The following is a 13224-nucleotide window of genomic DNA, read 5'->3' on the forward strand; positions in this document are numbered from 1 at the left end:
TACAAGGCAATTTGGACATGGTCTCTTCTTTGTCCAAAATTGACGACTCCACAATGTGTCTGCCAGCTTTGATCAGAAAGTGCTAACTGCTAATAAAGGAATAAGCTAATTCCACAAAGGTAACAAAACGTGGCCTACTAAGAGTTCTGTATGACTCAAAACATTATTTATAAAGAGCCCGGTGTTTCAAACTTCAAAGCCCCATTTCAGGTTTGTCAAAAAGAAAACATTTTGAGCCCATGTCTACTACTCGCTGTCAATAAGTCTTTTTTTGATCACACATAGCTTTAACTAGCTAGAAGCCTTGTCTGTTATCCAATTTTAGGCTTCATTCCAATGAAAACAAGATTTACAAAAAAGAAGAGAATAAGACAAAAGACTCGACCAGCATCTAGGGAAGACTCATTCACGAGGTACATCTCTTGTAGTCATGGTTTTCTGCTTCGATGCAAAAGCTTTTGTGGATTAGAAACATATCCGCAAAGTCACAAGGACAGCATGTGTCCGGTCTTAACAACTCTGATACCACCATTGTTAGGAGACCAATTGCAAGGAATTAAAAATCTACTAGATTTTTTAGTTGGGGATATGAACTTTTGGACAATTCCTAACAATTGTGAATTGACATCAAAGCAACATCTTAGGTAGTAATTTAGAAATCGATAGGAGAAGACAATATATAATTCGATGTACGGTATCGGAAAATTCAGCGATACATTATTTACGTTGAAAGATGTAAATGAAAAGTACTAAAGTAAATAAAAATTGTAAGTGTTTACACGATGAACATTGTCAATGAATGCTACCAACAATGTTACAAAAGCATATACTACAAAGTTTGGTAGTATGTTGCAGCGCACATAAATGAATCCGGTAATATTCTTGTCAATCAATTATGATCATCTCTTGAAACCGTCTTTAGAAATGAGATACAAAATTTAATTTTGTAGCTAGACGTAACTACCATGCATATTTTAGTCTAGACATATTAAATTTAAACCGATATTAATTAAAAAAAAAACTACACAAATGTACTTTCTGAAATTTTTTGTTTAAAATTTTATTTTTAAAATTCAATGTTTTAAGTTTTAACAATTTTGTGGCCAAATGAGCCAAAAAATTAGTACATTTAATAACATTTTCACACAAGGATCCATATAATCTTGAGCCGGACATGTCTCTCGAGTTTATGATTCAAAAATCAAAGGGTTGGAAAATAAACTGATGATCAAATATGTGAAGTCATTGGTGAAGTCTCATAAATTGATGAAAATAAGGGGGAAATATTTTTAAAATAGGAAATAAAATATATATAGAAAGAGATAAAAGAAAAGATGAAGTTGGTGATGAGGTGTTAAAGATGCAAACAAAGAAATGAGAGGCCTCAATTTTACTTAGCCTCAAAACAACACTCTTAAGGAGGTAGAGAGAAGAGAATAGCCTCGCACCTTATCCTATCCTCTCTTTCTCTCTCTAAAAATCTCTTTATTTCTCTATTTTCTCAATCGGCTATTTGACCCCTCTCGTCTCTTATTCCCTTTTACTTCCTCATTGTCACCACACCACCACAAGTCTCTCATTTATATATACACACACATCCAACAACCCTTCTCTCTTCTTCTTCTATCTTCTTCTTGCTCTCTTTCTCACCCTTCATCTCTACTTATTCAAAATACACTCTACTTTATGGTGTAATTCAATACAAGGCTTAGTTTTGAGTTTCTTGATTCAGAATTACAAGTTATATGTGAATTGGTAATGGCTCCTAAAGCTGGGAAAACTAAGCCACACAAGAGTAAAGGAGAGAAGAAGAAGAAAGAAGAGAAAGGTTCTCAATATTACATACAACTAATACCATTCAAACTTTTTTTTTTGCTTATGCTAAAATTCATTTTGGTTACTCCACGCAGAATGACAAGTCAAGTTTTGCTTTCTTAGCTCTTTTATTTGTTTTGTATTGTTTTGATAAAATATATAAAATTTGTGTGGTTTGTGCAGTTTTGCCCACTGTCATTGAGATAAGTGTGGAAACACCAGACGAATCCCAAGTGACACTCAAGGTTTGATAAAACATTGATTGAGAAAGAACTAGAAATTGTTTTTACTTAAGCCAATTGAATGGGATATGATTCTCTCGCTATCTCTCTCAAGTTGTTGATGATGATGATGATGATGATGTTTTGGTGATAGGGTATCTCCACAGACAGAATCTTAGATGTAAGGAAGCTCTTGGCGGTCCATGTTCAGACCTGCCACTTCACCAACTTTTCTCTCTCTCACCAGGTTTCTCTCCTTCACTTCATCAATCAAACATTAATGGCCTTTTTCATACATATCTTTCTCACAAACTTGTTGATTCACAAAAATAATAAAAAACGTAACGTATGTGTGCAAGAATTGCTAATGGGCCCTAGGCCCAAATAGTGTCGGTTATATTTAGCTTTTTTATCTGACATTTGCCGCCGAGACTGATTGTTTTCTGCTGCAGGTGCGTGGCACTAGACTGAAGGACTCCGTTGACATCGTATCGCTTAAGCCCTGCCACCTCACCATCGTCGAAGGTAATCTTCTTTGATCTAACGGTCTATATTTTTCCTATCGTATTTTACTTCGTAGGGTTAGCCGCAGGTGATCCTGAACCCTTTTTGTTCTTTTTTTTTTCTTAATTCGCAGAGGACTATACAGAGGAGCAAGCCACCGCGCACATACGGCGGCTCTTAGACATCGTCGCTTGCACCACCGCATTCGGTCCGTCGAAACCGCCGGTGATTCGTACACCTTCCAAGGACTCTGAAAAGAAAGAGTCAAACTCGACTGAGGGAGATTCTCAGGCCGATAAGGATGCAGTTATTTCAGGTTCCGGTCTCAGCCCTAAGTCTCAGGCGGCGGAAGGCGCTGATAAGGGTGAAATCAACATGTGCCCACCGACTCGTCTCGGGCAGTTTTACGAATTTTTCTCCTTCTCTTACCTTACTCCTCCGATTCAATGTGAGTTTTGTTTTTTCTCATCAGTTAGACGAATTGTTCTGAGTTTTGATCGCTCGTTAATGATTCTTAATTTTGCCAGATATCAGAAGGTCTGTTCGTCCATCTAAAGAGGAGAAAGGATTAGATGATTTGTTTCAAATCGATGTAAGTGGGCTCTTTCTCTTTTGAAGCTATATGAGTAGGACTTTGGAATTTGATTTTAAGTAATTTTGCTACAACCATTGTTTGTCAAATACAGGTGAAAGTTTCAAGTGGGAAGCCGTTCACTGTTAATGCAACAAGAACAGGTTTTTATCCAGCTGGGAAACAGCAACTTCTGTGTCACTCCTTGGTTGAGCTGCTGCAACAGATTAGCCGGCCTTTTGATGCGGTAAGTTTGGAGATTTATTCCTAAAAAGTTTTACCTTTATGGTTTCTTGACTTGTGATTAATTGCGGTGATATGTGATTGTGGCTGTAGGCGTATGATGCTCTAATGAAAGCTTTCATTGAGCACAATAAGGTACGCAAATATACCTTATATGGTTTCACTGGTATGTATTGTTTGATCATAGGTAACTTCAACATATAGTTATTGTTAATTATTTTTCAGTTTGGCAACCTTCCTTATGGTTTTCGAGCAAACACTTGGGTAGTTCCTCCGGTTGTTGCAGATAGCCCATCTACTTTTCCGTCACTTCCAGTGGAAGATGAGACTTGGGGAGGGGATGGTGGTGGAGTGGGCCGGTCTGGTAAGCATGATCAAAGGAAGTGGGCAAAGGAATTGGCGATTTTGGCAGCAATGCCCTGTAAAACACCTGAAGAGAGACAGGTTCGAGATAGGAAGGCCTTTCTACTCCACAGTCTATTTGTCGACGTTTCAGTTTTCAAAGCAGTGGAAACTATAAAAAATGTACTAGAGAGTAATCAACGCTTACCAAAGGATCCTGGTGCATTGGCTTTCCATGAAGAAAGAATAGGTGATTTAATTATAAGGGTGGCTAGAGATGATCCTGATGCAAGTGCCAAGCTTGACCGAAAGAGTGATGGGACCCAGGTTCTAGAGATCTCTCAGGAAGAACTTGCTCAAAGAAATTTACTGAAAGGGATCACTGCTGATGAGAGTGCGACAGTTCATGTAATTTTTTTAGCTTGAGCTGCTTTTCTTAGCTTGCTCTTGTTGGATTTGTTACTGAGATTTACTTTGATCATATAGGATACGTCTACCTTGGGGGTGGTGGTTGTAAGACACTGTGGCTGTACAGCCATTGTAAAGGTTGCTCTGGAATTTAACTTGAATGGTGGACACATCCTACAGGATATTGACATTGAAGACCAATCCGAAGGAGGTGCAAATGCTCTGAATGTAAATAGGTAAAATATTTGGTCTTAGTGGTTTGTCTACAAGTTTCAAGCAAAAAGGCATGTCCATTTACTCACGTCTGTGTTGCTGAACATATGGCTTGGCATGATCTAAAAATTTGTGACATTTTGGCATATAATATGTGGATTTTGAAATAGAGGTATTCAGAGAGCTTTTTCTGGATATCATTTTACAGCTTGAGAACTCTATTGCACAAGTCGTCAACGCCGAGATCACCAAATGCAGACTTGGAACAAACACGTGTTGCTAAATCCCTTGTGAGGAAAGTATTTGAGGATAGTCTGAAGAAATTGGAGATTGAACCCTCAAGAAATAGTAAGCCTATAAGGTGGGAATTAGGAGCTTGTTGGGTGCAACATCTGCAAAATCAAGCTTCAAGTAAAAATGAGTCTAAGAAAACTGAAGATGCCAAGCCTGAACCAGCTATTAAGGGTCTTGGGAAGCAAGGTGCACTGCTGAAGGAGATAAAAAGGAAGATCGATGTGAAAGCTAACAAAATTGAACAGGGAAAAGAGGACACTGACAATAAATCAGAAACTGAGGATCAAAAGGAACTCGAGAGACAAAATGAGGAATTGGAAAAGGTTTGGAAAGAACTAGTGACAGAAACTGCATATCAGCGCCTTAAAGAATCAGAAACTGGTTTTCATCTCAAGGTTTGTCTGTTTCTCCTGCTGATAAGATGTAATATTTGAGGCTAGTAGTAAGTGATGACCCATCTCTGGTATCTCTTTAGCCTAGTTTGTTTTTATGAACCTTACCTTGTGTTCTTCCTCTCCATGAAACTTCCCTGCAGTCACCAAAAGAGCTGATTGAGATGGCCCGCAAATACTACGCTGATACTGCTCTTCCAAAATTGGTCAGTTTTTTGGAACATTATTGTCTCATTTAGGGATAATTCTTAATTTCTCATAAACTTGAACTTGATATGTTGCAGGTGGCAGACTTTGGATCTCTTGAACTCTCACCCGTCGATGGGAGAACTCTAACAGACTTTATGCATACCAGAGGCTTGCAAATGCATTCCTTAGGGAGAGTGGTAACCATTTCATCTCATAGTCTTTGGTACCCGCTCTTTGCAGAATAGATGGTAGAATATGCTTATGTATAGAAAAGCAAAGTGCCCCATTTCTTTTAGGAATCACTCTTTTCTCCTCTCATTTTAGGTCGAGTTGGCTGATAAGCTCCCTCATGTGCAATCCCTCTGTATTCATGAAATGGTTGTTCGGGCATACAAGCATATACTGCAGTCTGTTGTAGCAGCTGTTGAAAACACCGCTGATGTGGCCACCTCAATAGCAACATGCTTAAATGTCTTATTGGGAACACCGTCTGACACTGAGAGTATATATGATGAAAAGATAAAGTGGACCTGGGTGGAAATGTTCATTTCCAAGAGGTATGGGTGGGATTGGAAGCATGAAGGCTGCCAGGAGCTGAGAAAATTTGCCATTCTTAGAGGATTGTCACACAAGGTCTGCGACTGTCAAATCAGATTTGTTTTCAGTGATGACAATCTAACCTGATATTCTTATATGTTGCTTCACTTATCGTTTCAGGTTGGACTGGAGCTTGTTCCTAAAGACTATGAGATGGACACGTCATATCCTTTTAAGAAGTTTGATATAATCAGTATGGTTCCTGTGTATAAGGTACCATGCATAACTATCTTACTGTAGTAATTATCTATAATGAAAAAGTGAATTGGTTCAGTTACTTAAAAGTATTGGTCTCGTGTGCAGCACGTAGCCTGTTCATCTGCTGATGGGCGCACTTTGTTGGAATCATCCAAAACCTCTTTAGATAAAGGCAAACTGGAGGATGCTGTCAATTATGGCACCAAGGTATAATCGATATCTTTCTCACTCTCTTTATATACTAACCATGTAGCGGAGGCTTTCTATTTATAGTCTTAATATATTTCTCCTTATATATTTAGCACTCAACAAATCAACCGTTCAGCTTAATACATAATTTGGTTCTGACACTTTTGTTTCACACGGATTTATTAATTTTTGTTCAAACGGTCTAACTAAGCTGATATTTTGGGATGAACTCGATAGGCATTAGCGAAGCTTGTAGCAGTGTGCGGCCCCTACCATAGAATGACCGCTGGAGCATACAGTCTTCTCGCTGTTGTGCTGTACCATACTGGGGATTTTAATCAGGTATCCTCTTTGACAGAAATTTGGACCATCTTCAAGGCATCGTTTAATTAACCTACTTCCTTAGCAGAAGAATATTTCTGCAGCACTAACCAGTTTTAATTTCTCAGGCTACTATTTATCAACAGAAAGCACTCGACATAAATGAAAGGGAACTTGGACTTGATCACCCAGACACAATGAAAAGCTACGGCGACCTGGCCGTCTTCTATTATCGTCTTCAGCATACAGAGTTAGCCTTGAAGTATGCTCTCTCTATTTCCCAAAGCCAAAGCTACAAATTTAATTGTTACGATTTGCTTGATAACATGATATCCTTGTTATAGGTATGTCAACCGTGCATTGTATCTTTTGCATCTAACATGTGGACCATCACATCCAAATACGGCTGCCACTTATATTAACGTAGCAATGATGGAAGAAGGTATGAAGAATGCCCATGTGGCTTTAAGATACCTTCATGAAGCGTTGAAATGTAACCAGAGACTACTTGGAGCTGATCATATCCAGGTTGGTTTTCTTAAGCAAGGACATGTTTGGTAAATGCTTTAACTCCACGACCTGTCAATGTCTAAAGACAGCGAATTCCCATGCCATGAAGGATTGGGCTTAATAAGTAAATTTTCTCGGGGAAGCTAAATGATGTGCTAAAACGTGAATTTGCTTCTGCTATGTTTCTTTTCAGACTGCTGCAAGCTACCATGCAATTGCTATTGCTCTCTCTCTGATGGACGCATACTCCTTGAGCGTCCAACACGAGCAGACCACTCTACAGATTCTACAAGCAAAACTAGGTCCTGAGGATCTTCGGACACAGGTGCTTAGTTAGATACGATTTACAGGGAGTTTCAAGTTAAAAAGTGTTTCTTATGCTCTTTAACTGTGTTAGGATGCGGCTGCGTGGCTTGAATATTTCGAGTCTAAAGCTCTGGAACAGCAAGAAGCTGCACGAAATGGTACTCCCAAGCCAGACGCCTCTATTTCAAGCAAAGGCCATCTCAGGTATTGGAACATTTGTCTTTTACATATATTTTTTTATATACTACTGCGTTTCATTTTATAGCACTGTTTTCGAAATGCACATGGTACCAAAAGATAAAAATAAAACTGACTACCAGAAATGAAATTTAAAATGCAGACCATTTGTCTAGACCACTAGTACAAATTTCTATCTTGCGTAAATCTTGTCCTGAGTGATATAACCCGTGAGCTTTCTTCCCAATAACAGTGTATCAGACCTGTTGGATTACATAACCCCGGATTCTGGTATTAAAGCGAGAGACGCTCAAAGGAAAGCTCGTCCAAAGGTTATATTTGCTTTCCCTGACTTTATCCTTGTTTTGTTTAATGCTCGCATTAATTAGGCGTGACAGAAATTTTATTTGAAATGTTTATTCAGGTCAAAGGAAAACCAGGACAAAGTCCAGGACCTGTCTCAGAAGAAAATCAGAAACATGATGAAATTCTTAGTTCGGATCATATCACTGGGGAGAGTTCAAGTGATAAAGAGAACAAATCCGAAGCAAAATCTGAAGAAAAAAAGGTTGAGAAAATTGATATGGAACCTCAAGACCAAATGAAGTTGGTTAAGCCTGAAGCCACAGTCCAGGAGGATGATGACTCTGACGAAGGATGGCAAGAAGCTGTCCCAAAAAATCGTTATCCTTCTGGGCGTAGAACTCGGCCCAGCCTGGCAAAGCTGAACACAAACTTCATGAACGTGACCCAGCAGACATCAAGAAGCAGAGGAAAATCCACCAATTTCACATCCCCGAAGACTAGTTCTATTGAGCTTTCAATTTCTGTTGATGGTTCCACTTCTTCGCATGCCTCGAAGATGTCTGTAAAGAACACGAGTTTGAACAGAAAGCAAAACAGTTCCAATATAGTGGGAGAAAGACCAGTCAGTGATAAACCAGCCAAGGCAATCCCAGCTTGCACTGAACACATCAACAAGCCAACTCCCATGGTGAGTCCTGTGAATGTCAAAGCTGGAAAATTGTTTTCCTATAAGGAGGTTGCACTGGCACCCCCGGGAACGATTGTAAAATCAGTTGCAGAGCAGTTGCCAGAAGAAACAAAATCCCCAGAGATTTTAGATACGGAAAAAATTGCAGTAGATGGTCCTCAAAAAGTTAATGTTCAGGATGCTGAGAGCGAGAATAAGCATGTGGCTACAGAAACGGAAGCAGAAAAAACTGATAGCGGTGAGCGAGGAAGGGTGGTTGTTGGTGGATCAGACTTGACGAGCTCACCCAAAGAAATCAACTTTGTGGAGGCCGTAAAGGCAGCTGAAGAAACATTTCCAACAGAGACAACCGTATCAAATACAAGACAAGGAAAAACTGAGAGTGCACCAACGTCTGGGGATTCAAATGCATCTCTCTTGAATAAGTCACCAACACCAAAAGATTCAAATGGTAGTGGATCAGCAATTGGAGTAAAGCTCCAAAAGGATTTATCTGATGCTGAACTGAAAACAGTAGATGGCGAAACAGAAAAACTGCCTAACGGAGACTCGAGTCCAAAGTCATCAATAGCTGCAGATGGAGAAAAGCAAGACGCATGCGAAGCACAAAAAGAGATGAGCAAGAAGCTCTCTGCTTCTGCGCCGCCGTATACCCCAACAACCATTCCAATTTTTGGATCGATTGCAGTTCCTGGATTCAAAGACCACGGTGGAATCCTTCCCTCTCCATTGAATATGCCACCAATGCTTCCTGTTAACCATGTCCGCAGATCAACTCCTCATCAGTCTGTAACAGCTCGAGTTCCCTATGGACCTAGGCTCTCAGGTGGTGGTTACAATCGATCTGGAAACAGGGTTCCGCGTAACAAACCAAGCTTCCCCAATAGCACTGAGTCCAATGGTGAGGCCAACCAATTCAATGGCCCAAGAATAATGAACCCCCATGCGGCTGAGTTCATACCTAGTCAACCTTGGGTTTCTAATGGGTATCCAGTGCCACCAAATGGCTATTTAGCATCCCCAAATGGAGCAGAAATAACACAGAATGGGTACCCGCTGTCGCCTGTAGCAGGTGGATATCCGTGTAACATGTCCATTACACAGCCTCAGAATGGACTTAGCATACATGCACCACTTGCTTTGGAAGAATTACCTGGTGGTGGTGAAAGCTCTGAGGAGAAGAGCGGAAGCGAAGAAGAAAGCAACAACGAGAAAAAAGCTGGAGAGGATGAAGAAGTCATTGCACAAGCAACTACAGATGCACTTGAAAATGGACATCTGACAGTAAGTGAAGCGGAAACCACATCACATCAGACCTCTGATGGGAAAAATGGAGAACTACAGGGAGGCAAGTGCTGGGGAGATTACAGTGATAATGAAATCGAGCAAATTGAAGTTACAAGTTGAAGAAGCAACTGTCTGTCACTGAAGTATTAACATTGAGGCTAAAGGAATGGAGAAACATTTTGGCTCCATTGATGAGGTTGAGGTACACAATAGTTGAAAAAAGCATTTTTTACTTGTGAATGTTGTGTTGTAGCGCAGGACCAAGGCTCGTCACTCCTGCTTTAACAACTTTTCTCCTGCTTTCAGTTTTTGGTTTCCGTGGCTGAAAACTAGATATATTCAACTCCTTAATAAAAGATTTGTCCCTTTGTGTTTTTCTCTTTCTTTGGTATAGATATTAGTTGTAAGATAATAGTGTTTGGCCATGTCTAGTTTCTCTAGAAAAGAACACATAAAGGCTGATTGGTGTAGGTTCAGCTCATTAAAAATAGCTCATGGCCTCCCAAAAAGAGAAAACCGTGATTGTTAATACCTTGTATTTGAGAGCTTTATAAAAACTTCAGTAAACTACACATTTCTTGGTTGATTGCACATCATATACTTACTGATGAAAACATGATCAACTAGCAAGAAAAAGATGGGTCTACGTTCAAACACAGAATAAATACATTATGAGAGCTTTTGCTCGGTAAAAAAATGGTTCCAACATGTTTGACAGCATCTCTAACCACATTGTAACAATACTAAGAAGAAGGCAGCACCGCCGACATTCTTGAATGATGTTCCAGGTATTCTCTGCTGTTCATCTCCGTTAATCTGCAGCACGCATTGGAGATAATCAGTTCAAGACTATAGATAAGAGTAAACCCAACAGTTGCTCAGTAGTAGTACCTGCTAATAGTGCGGTCTTTAGCAAAACCAAGTTCATTGTCCACGCAAAGGTCGAGATCATCACTCTTCCTTGATCTTGAAGAGGTTCTAGGTGCTATTTGCTGTGCATTAGAGATTGTCACTATTCTCTCCAGCAGTTCTAGAGGGCTACCCTCTGCCGTGCACAGTAGCCTAGCCTTGGTCTCATACATCACCTGTTAGTAATCTCAACCGTTGGGCAAGCAATTTTTCAAAAAGAGATTGAATATAGAAATGAGAGATCAAGCGAGATATACATCAACCAGTGTCACAAAGCGGTAAGCTGCGGTCCTATTGTGGAGCCCGAAAATGGGTACACCTTCCAGAGCCAAAGTATGAAACTTCTCTGCAATGAAATTTGCATCTCAAGACTAGGCAGTGTGTAAAAAACTTAGTGCAATGAAAATAGTATGATGGCTCTGGGGTTAGACTTACTGAATAATCCGAGATAATCAGCTGCGCCTAGGGGTCTATCACACAGCTCTTCAAAACGAAAGTAGGCACATCCATCAGCAGCCAGCGGAACCTGGTGTACAAGAAAACAGAACAAAATCCGAAAAAAAGAAGATAAGGAATATCAGATAAGGTATTTATTGCAATGGCATTTGAAGGTTTCTGGACAATCAATCAACAGAATCCATGCAAAGCACTCTTCAGGACAAAATGGTGAACAGCAAGTTAATACATCTGTGAAAGAAGAAGCATAAAATACCTCCAACTTCCTCCCCATTACTACTTCAACCACCTGAGGACCAGCTGATTGATCGCCAACCAACTGCTGAAACTTCTGTTTAATAAGACCAGAAATATCCTTTCCGATAAAGTAAAATCCCTCTTCAGCCTGCAGTCAAGAAGTATATAGCGATAAGATTGTAATCACGTTGCAACAAAACTAAGACAGAGTTACTGAGAGAGCGAAATCACATACAGAGGTCAGTTTCCGATAATCCACTGATGAACCGATTTCACGAACCACACATCTTTCCTACAATAGTTACTTCTCAGTATCAGTTACGCAAGGTAATGGATCACATGAAACAAGTTCAGCGCATTGATAGTAACTGGCCTTTTCATCTGCATACCTTTAACGTAGAAATAAACGGAAGGAATAGGTCCCTCTGTAAACCCCCTTCATAGAGATTATCTGGAGCACGGTTTGATGTAGCAACAAGAACCTACACTTGCTTTCAGTTACCGACATGAACAAACTATTAAATAACTGCAGGTTTAGGTCCAGTAGCTTACAAGAGTTAAGAAAGATGAAGTTTGTATAGATTCTACTTACAATGCCATTGTTAAACAAGTGTCTAAAGAGACGGTTTAGTATCAGAGCATCAGCCACATCATTGACCTATACATGAAGAAAGCAATAAATGAAGGCGAGTTACCCTAAACAAAAATGTTATGAAGATAAGCGTCCAATACCATGAACTCATCTAAGCATAGCAGTATAGACTCGTCAGCTATTTCCAGGCCAACGACTTCAAGTGGATCTTCAAGACCCTTGTGCTTCTGCAGAGGATATTAAAATGACAAAGAGTTGTTGAGTCCAGAGATTATTACAAGCCTCATCTTCAAAAAAAAAAACAAGCTTGGAGATAGAATCTTACTTGCAAGCGGCTATGAACACTCAACATGAAATTGTGAAAGTGAATCCTTTGCGCTCTCCAGCTAGCTGGCCTAACCCGGGTTTAAACAGGATCAGATGAATCCACACAAACAAACAAAAATCATAGTAACTATATACGAATTGTGTGAAGTCCTACTTGGCTACTTACAACTGATGAAAAAACAAGTCCATGAGCATTGTTTTGCCAGTTCCAACACCTCCATATAAGTATAAACCTTTGACAGGGGAGACAGAAGAGTGAGACACGAATTTTTGCCAGAACCAATTACTACTCTTAGTTGGTTTCGCGGATGCAGAGTAACGATCTAATCGACAAGCATCAGCGGATTGAACAAGCTCGTCGTAGAGTCTTTGAAGTTCTCTTAATGTACCTAGCTGCAAAAAAAACAAAACTTTAGAATCGATTCACTCTAGAAATCGAACAAACAGAGGAAAAAAGGCAAAACTACCTGACATAAATCTCCATCCAAAAGCTCTCCAGCTACGATTCTACGTTCATATTCCACTAGAGGTCCTGCAATCTTCCCATCTCCGTTAGGATATGAAAGAGTAGAGAAAGAAGAAGACGAGAATACAAGGGACGGAGAAGGCGAGCTGGGGTTGATTGGGATCAAACAATTATGAATAGGAGCGGAAGTGTAGTATCGTCGATGCCTCGAGAATAGAGTTACACGGCGAAGGGAGAGAAGAAGCAAGCGCATGGTGCGAATGAGATCGGAGGATGACGGATCCAACGAAGAAGAAGAAGAAGAAGAAGAAGAGTCGTAGCGATGCACCTCCCTCACTACTGACCTGCTCGAGCTTTTTGATTCTCTCAAGTCTGACTGAACCTCCTGAAAGATTCAACAACAACAACGTGACCAGACTAAACCGAATCATGACTTCCACCACTTAAACCGATTTTAGCCATCGAA

The 13224-nt window shown here is 40.0% G+C and overlaps 2 protein-coding genes across 8 annotated transcripts; one reads left to right on the forward strand and one right to left on the reverse strand.

Annotated features, from left to right (window-relative positions):
- Positions 1-1300: 1300 nt before the first annotated feature.
- Positions 1301-10145, forward strand: LOC104717409 (protein REDUCED CHLOROPLAST COVERAGE 2). Of its 3 annotated transcripts, none has more exons than XM_010434963.2 (23): positions 1301-1828; positions 1999-2060; positions 2191-2283; positions 2489-2561; positions 2674-2988; positions 3068-3132; positions 3227-3358; positions 3448-3489; positions 3580-4104; positions 4183-4340; positions 4526-5006; positions 5147-5209; positions 5288-5389; positions 5517-5825; positions 5910-6002; positions 6093-6194; positions 6414-6518; positions 6626-6759; positions 6842-7025; positions 7201-7332; positions 7405-7517; positions 7744-7822; positions 7915-10145. In XM_010434963.2, the coding sequence occupies exons 1-23, from the start codon at positions 1759-1761 to the stop codon at positions 9889-9891; spliced, it is 5409 nt and encodes a 1802-aa protein (XP_010433265.2). In that variant the 5' UTR covers positions 1301-1758; the 3' UTR covers positions 9892-10145. The 3 variants fall into 3 exon arrangements, 2 of the variants coding, with proteins under 2 accessions (XP_010433265.2, XP_087325758.1); XR_015568767.1 differs by having other exon boundaries at positions 1387-1828; positions 7654-7822; XM_087469632.1 differs by having other exon boundaries at positions 1516-1828; positions 5288-5415.
- A 148-nt stretch (positions 10146-10293) lies between these two features.
- Positions 10294-13173, reverse strand: LOC104717408 (uncharacterized). 5 transcript variants are annotated; one of them, XR_015568768.1, is made up of 12 exons: positions 12760-13163; positions 12459-12685; positions 12291-12360; positions 12106-12192; positions 11966-12031; positions 11763-11855; positions 11609-11660; positions 11393-11521; positions 11116-11206; positions 10938-11026; positions 10663-10856; positions 10294-10587 (listed from the first exon to the last, which is right to left on the reverse strand). XR_015568768.1 is itself a non-coding variant. In XM_010434961.3 (12 exons), exons 1-12 carry the CDS (start codon positions 13009-13011, stop codon positions 10515-10517), a joined length of 1428 nt encoding a protein of 475 aa, XP_010433263.1. In that variant the 5' UTR covers positions 13012-13173; the 3' UTR covers positions 10294-10514. The 5 variants fall into 5 exon arrangements, 2 of the variants coding, with proteins under 2 accessions (XP_010433263.1, XP_087325759.1); XR_015568769.1 differs by having other exon boundaries at positions 11609-11665; positions 11763-11860; XM_010434961.3 differs by having other exon boundaries at positions 11609-11665; positions 12760-13173.
- Positions 13174-13224: the final 51 nt, after the last annotated feature.

Source organism: Camelina sativa, chromosome 10 (assembly GCF_030686135.1).
Source record: "Camelina sativa cultivar CO46 ecotype springtype chromosome 10, ASM3068613v1".
Classification (NCBI taxonomy): Eukaryota; Viridiplantae; Streptophyta; class Magnoliopsida; order Brassicales; family Brassicaceae; genus Camelina; species Camelina sativa.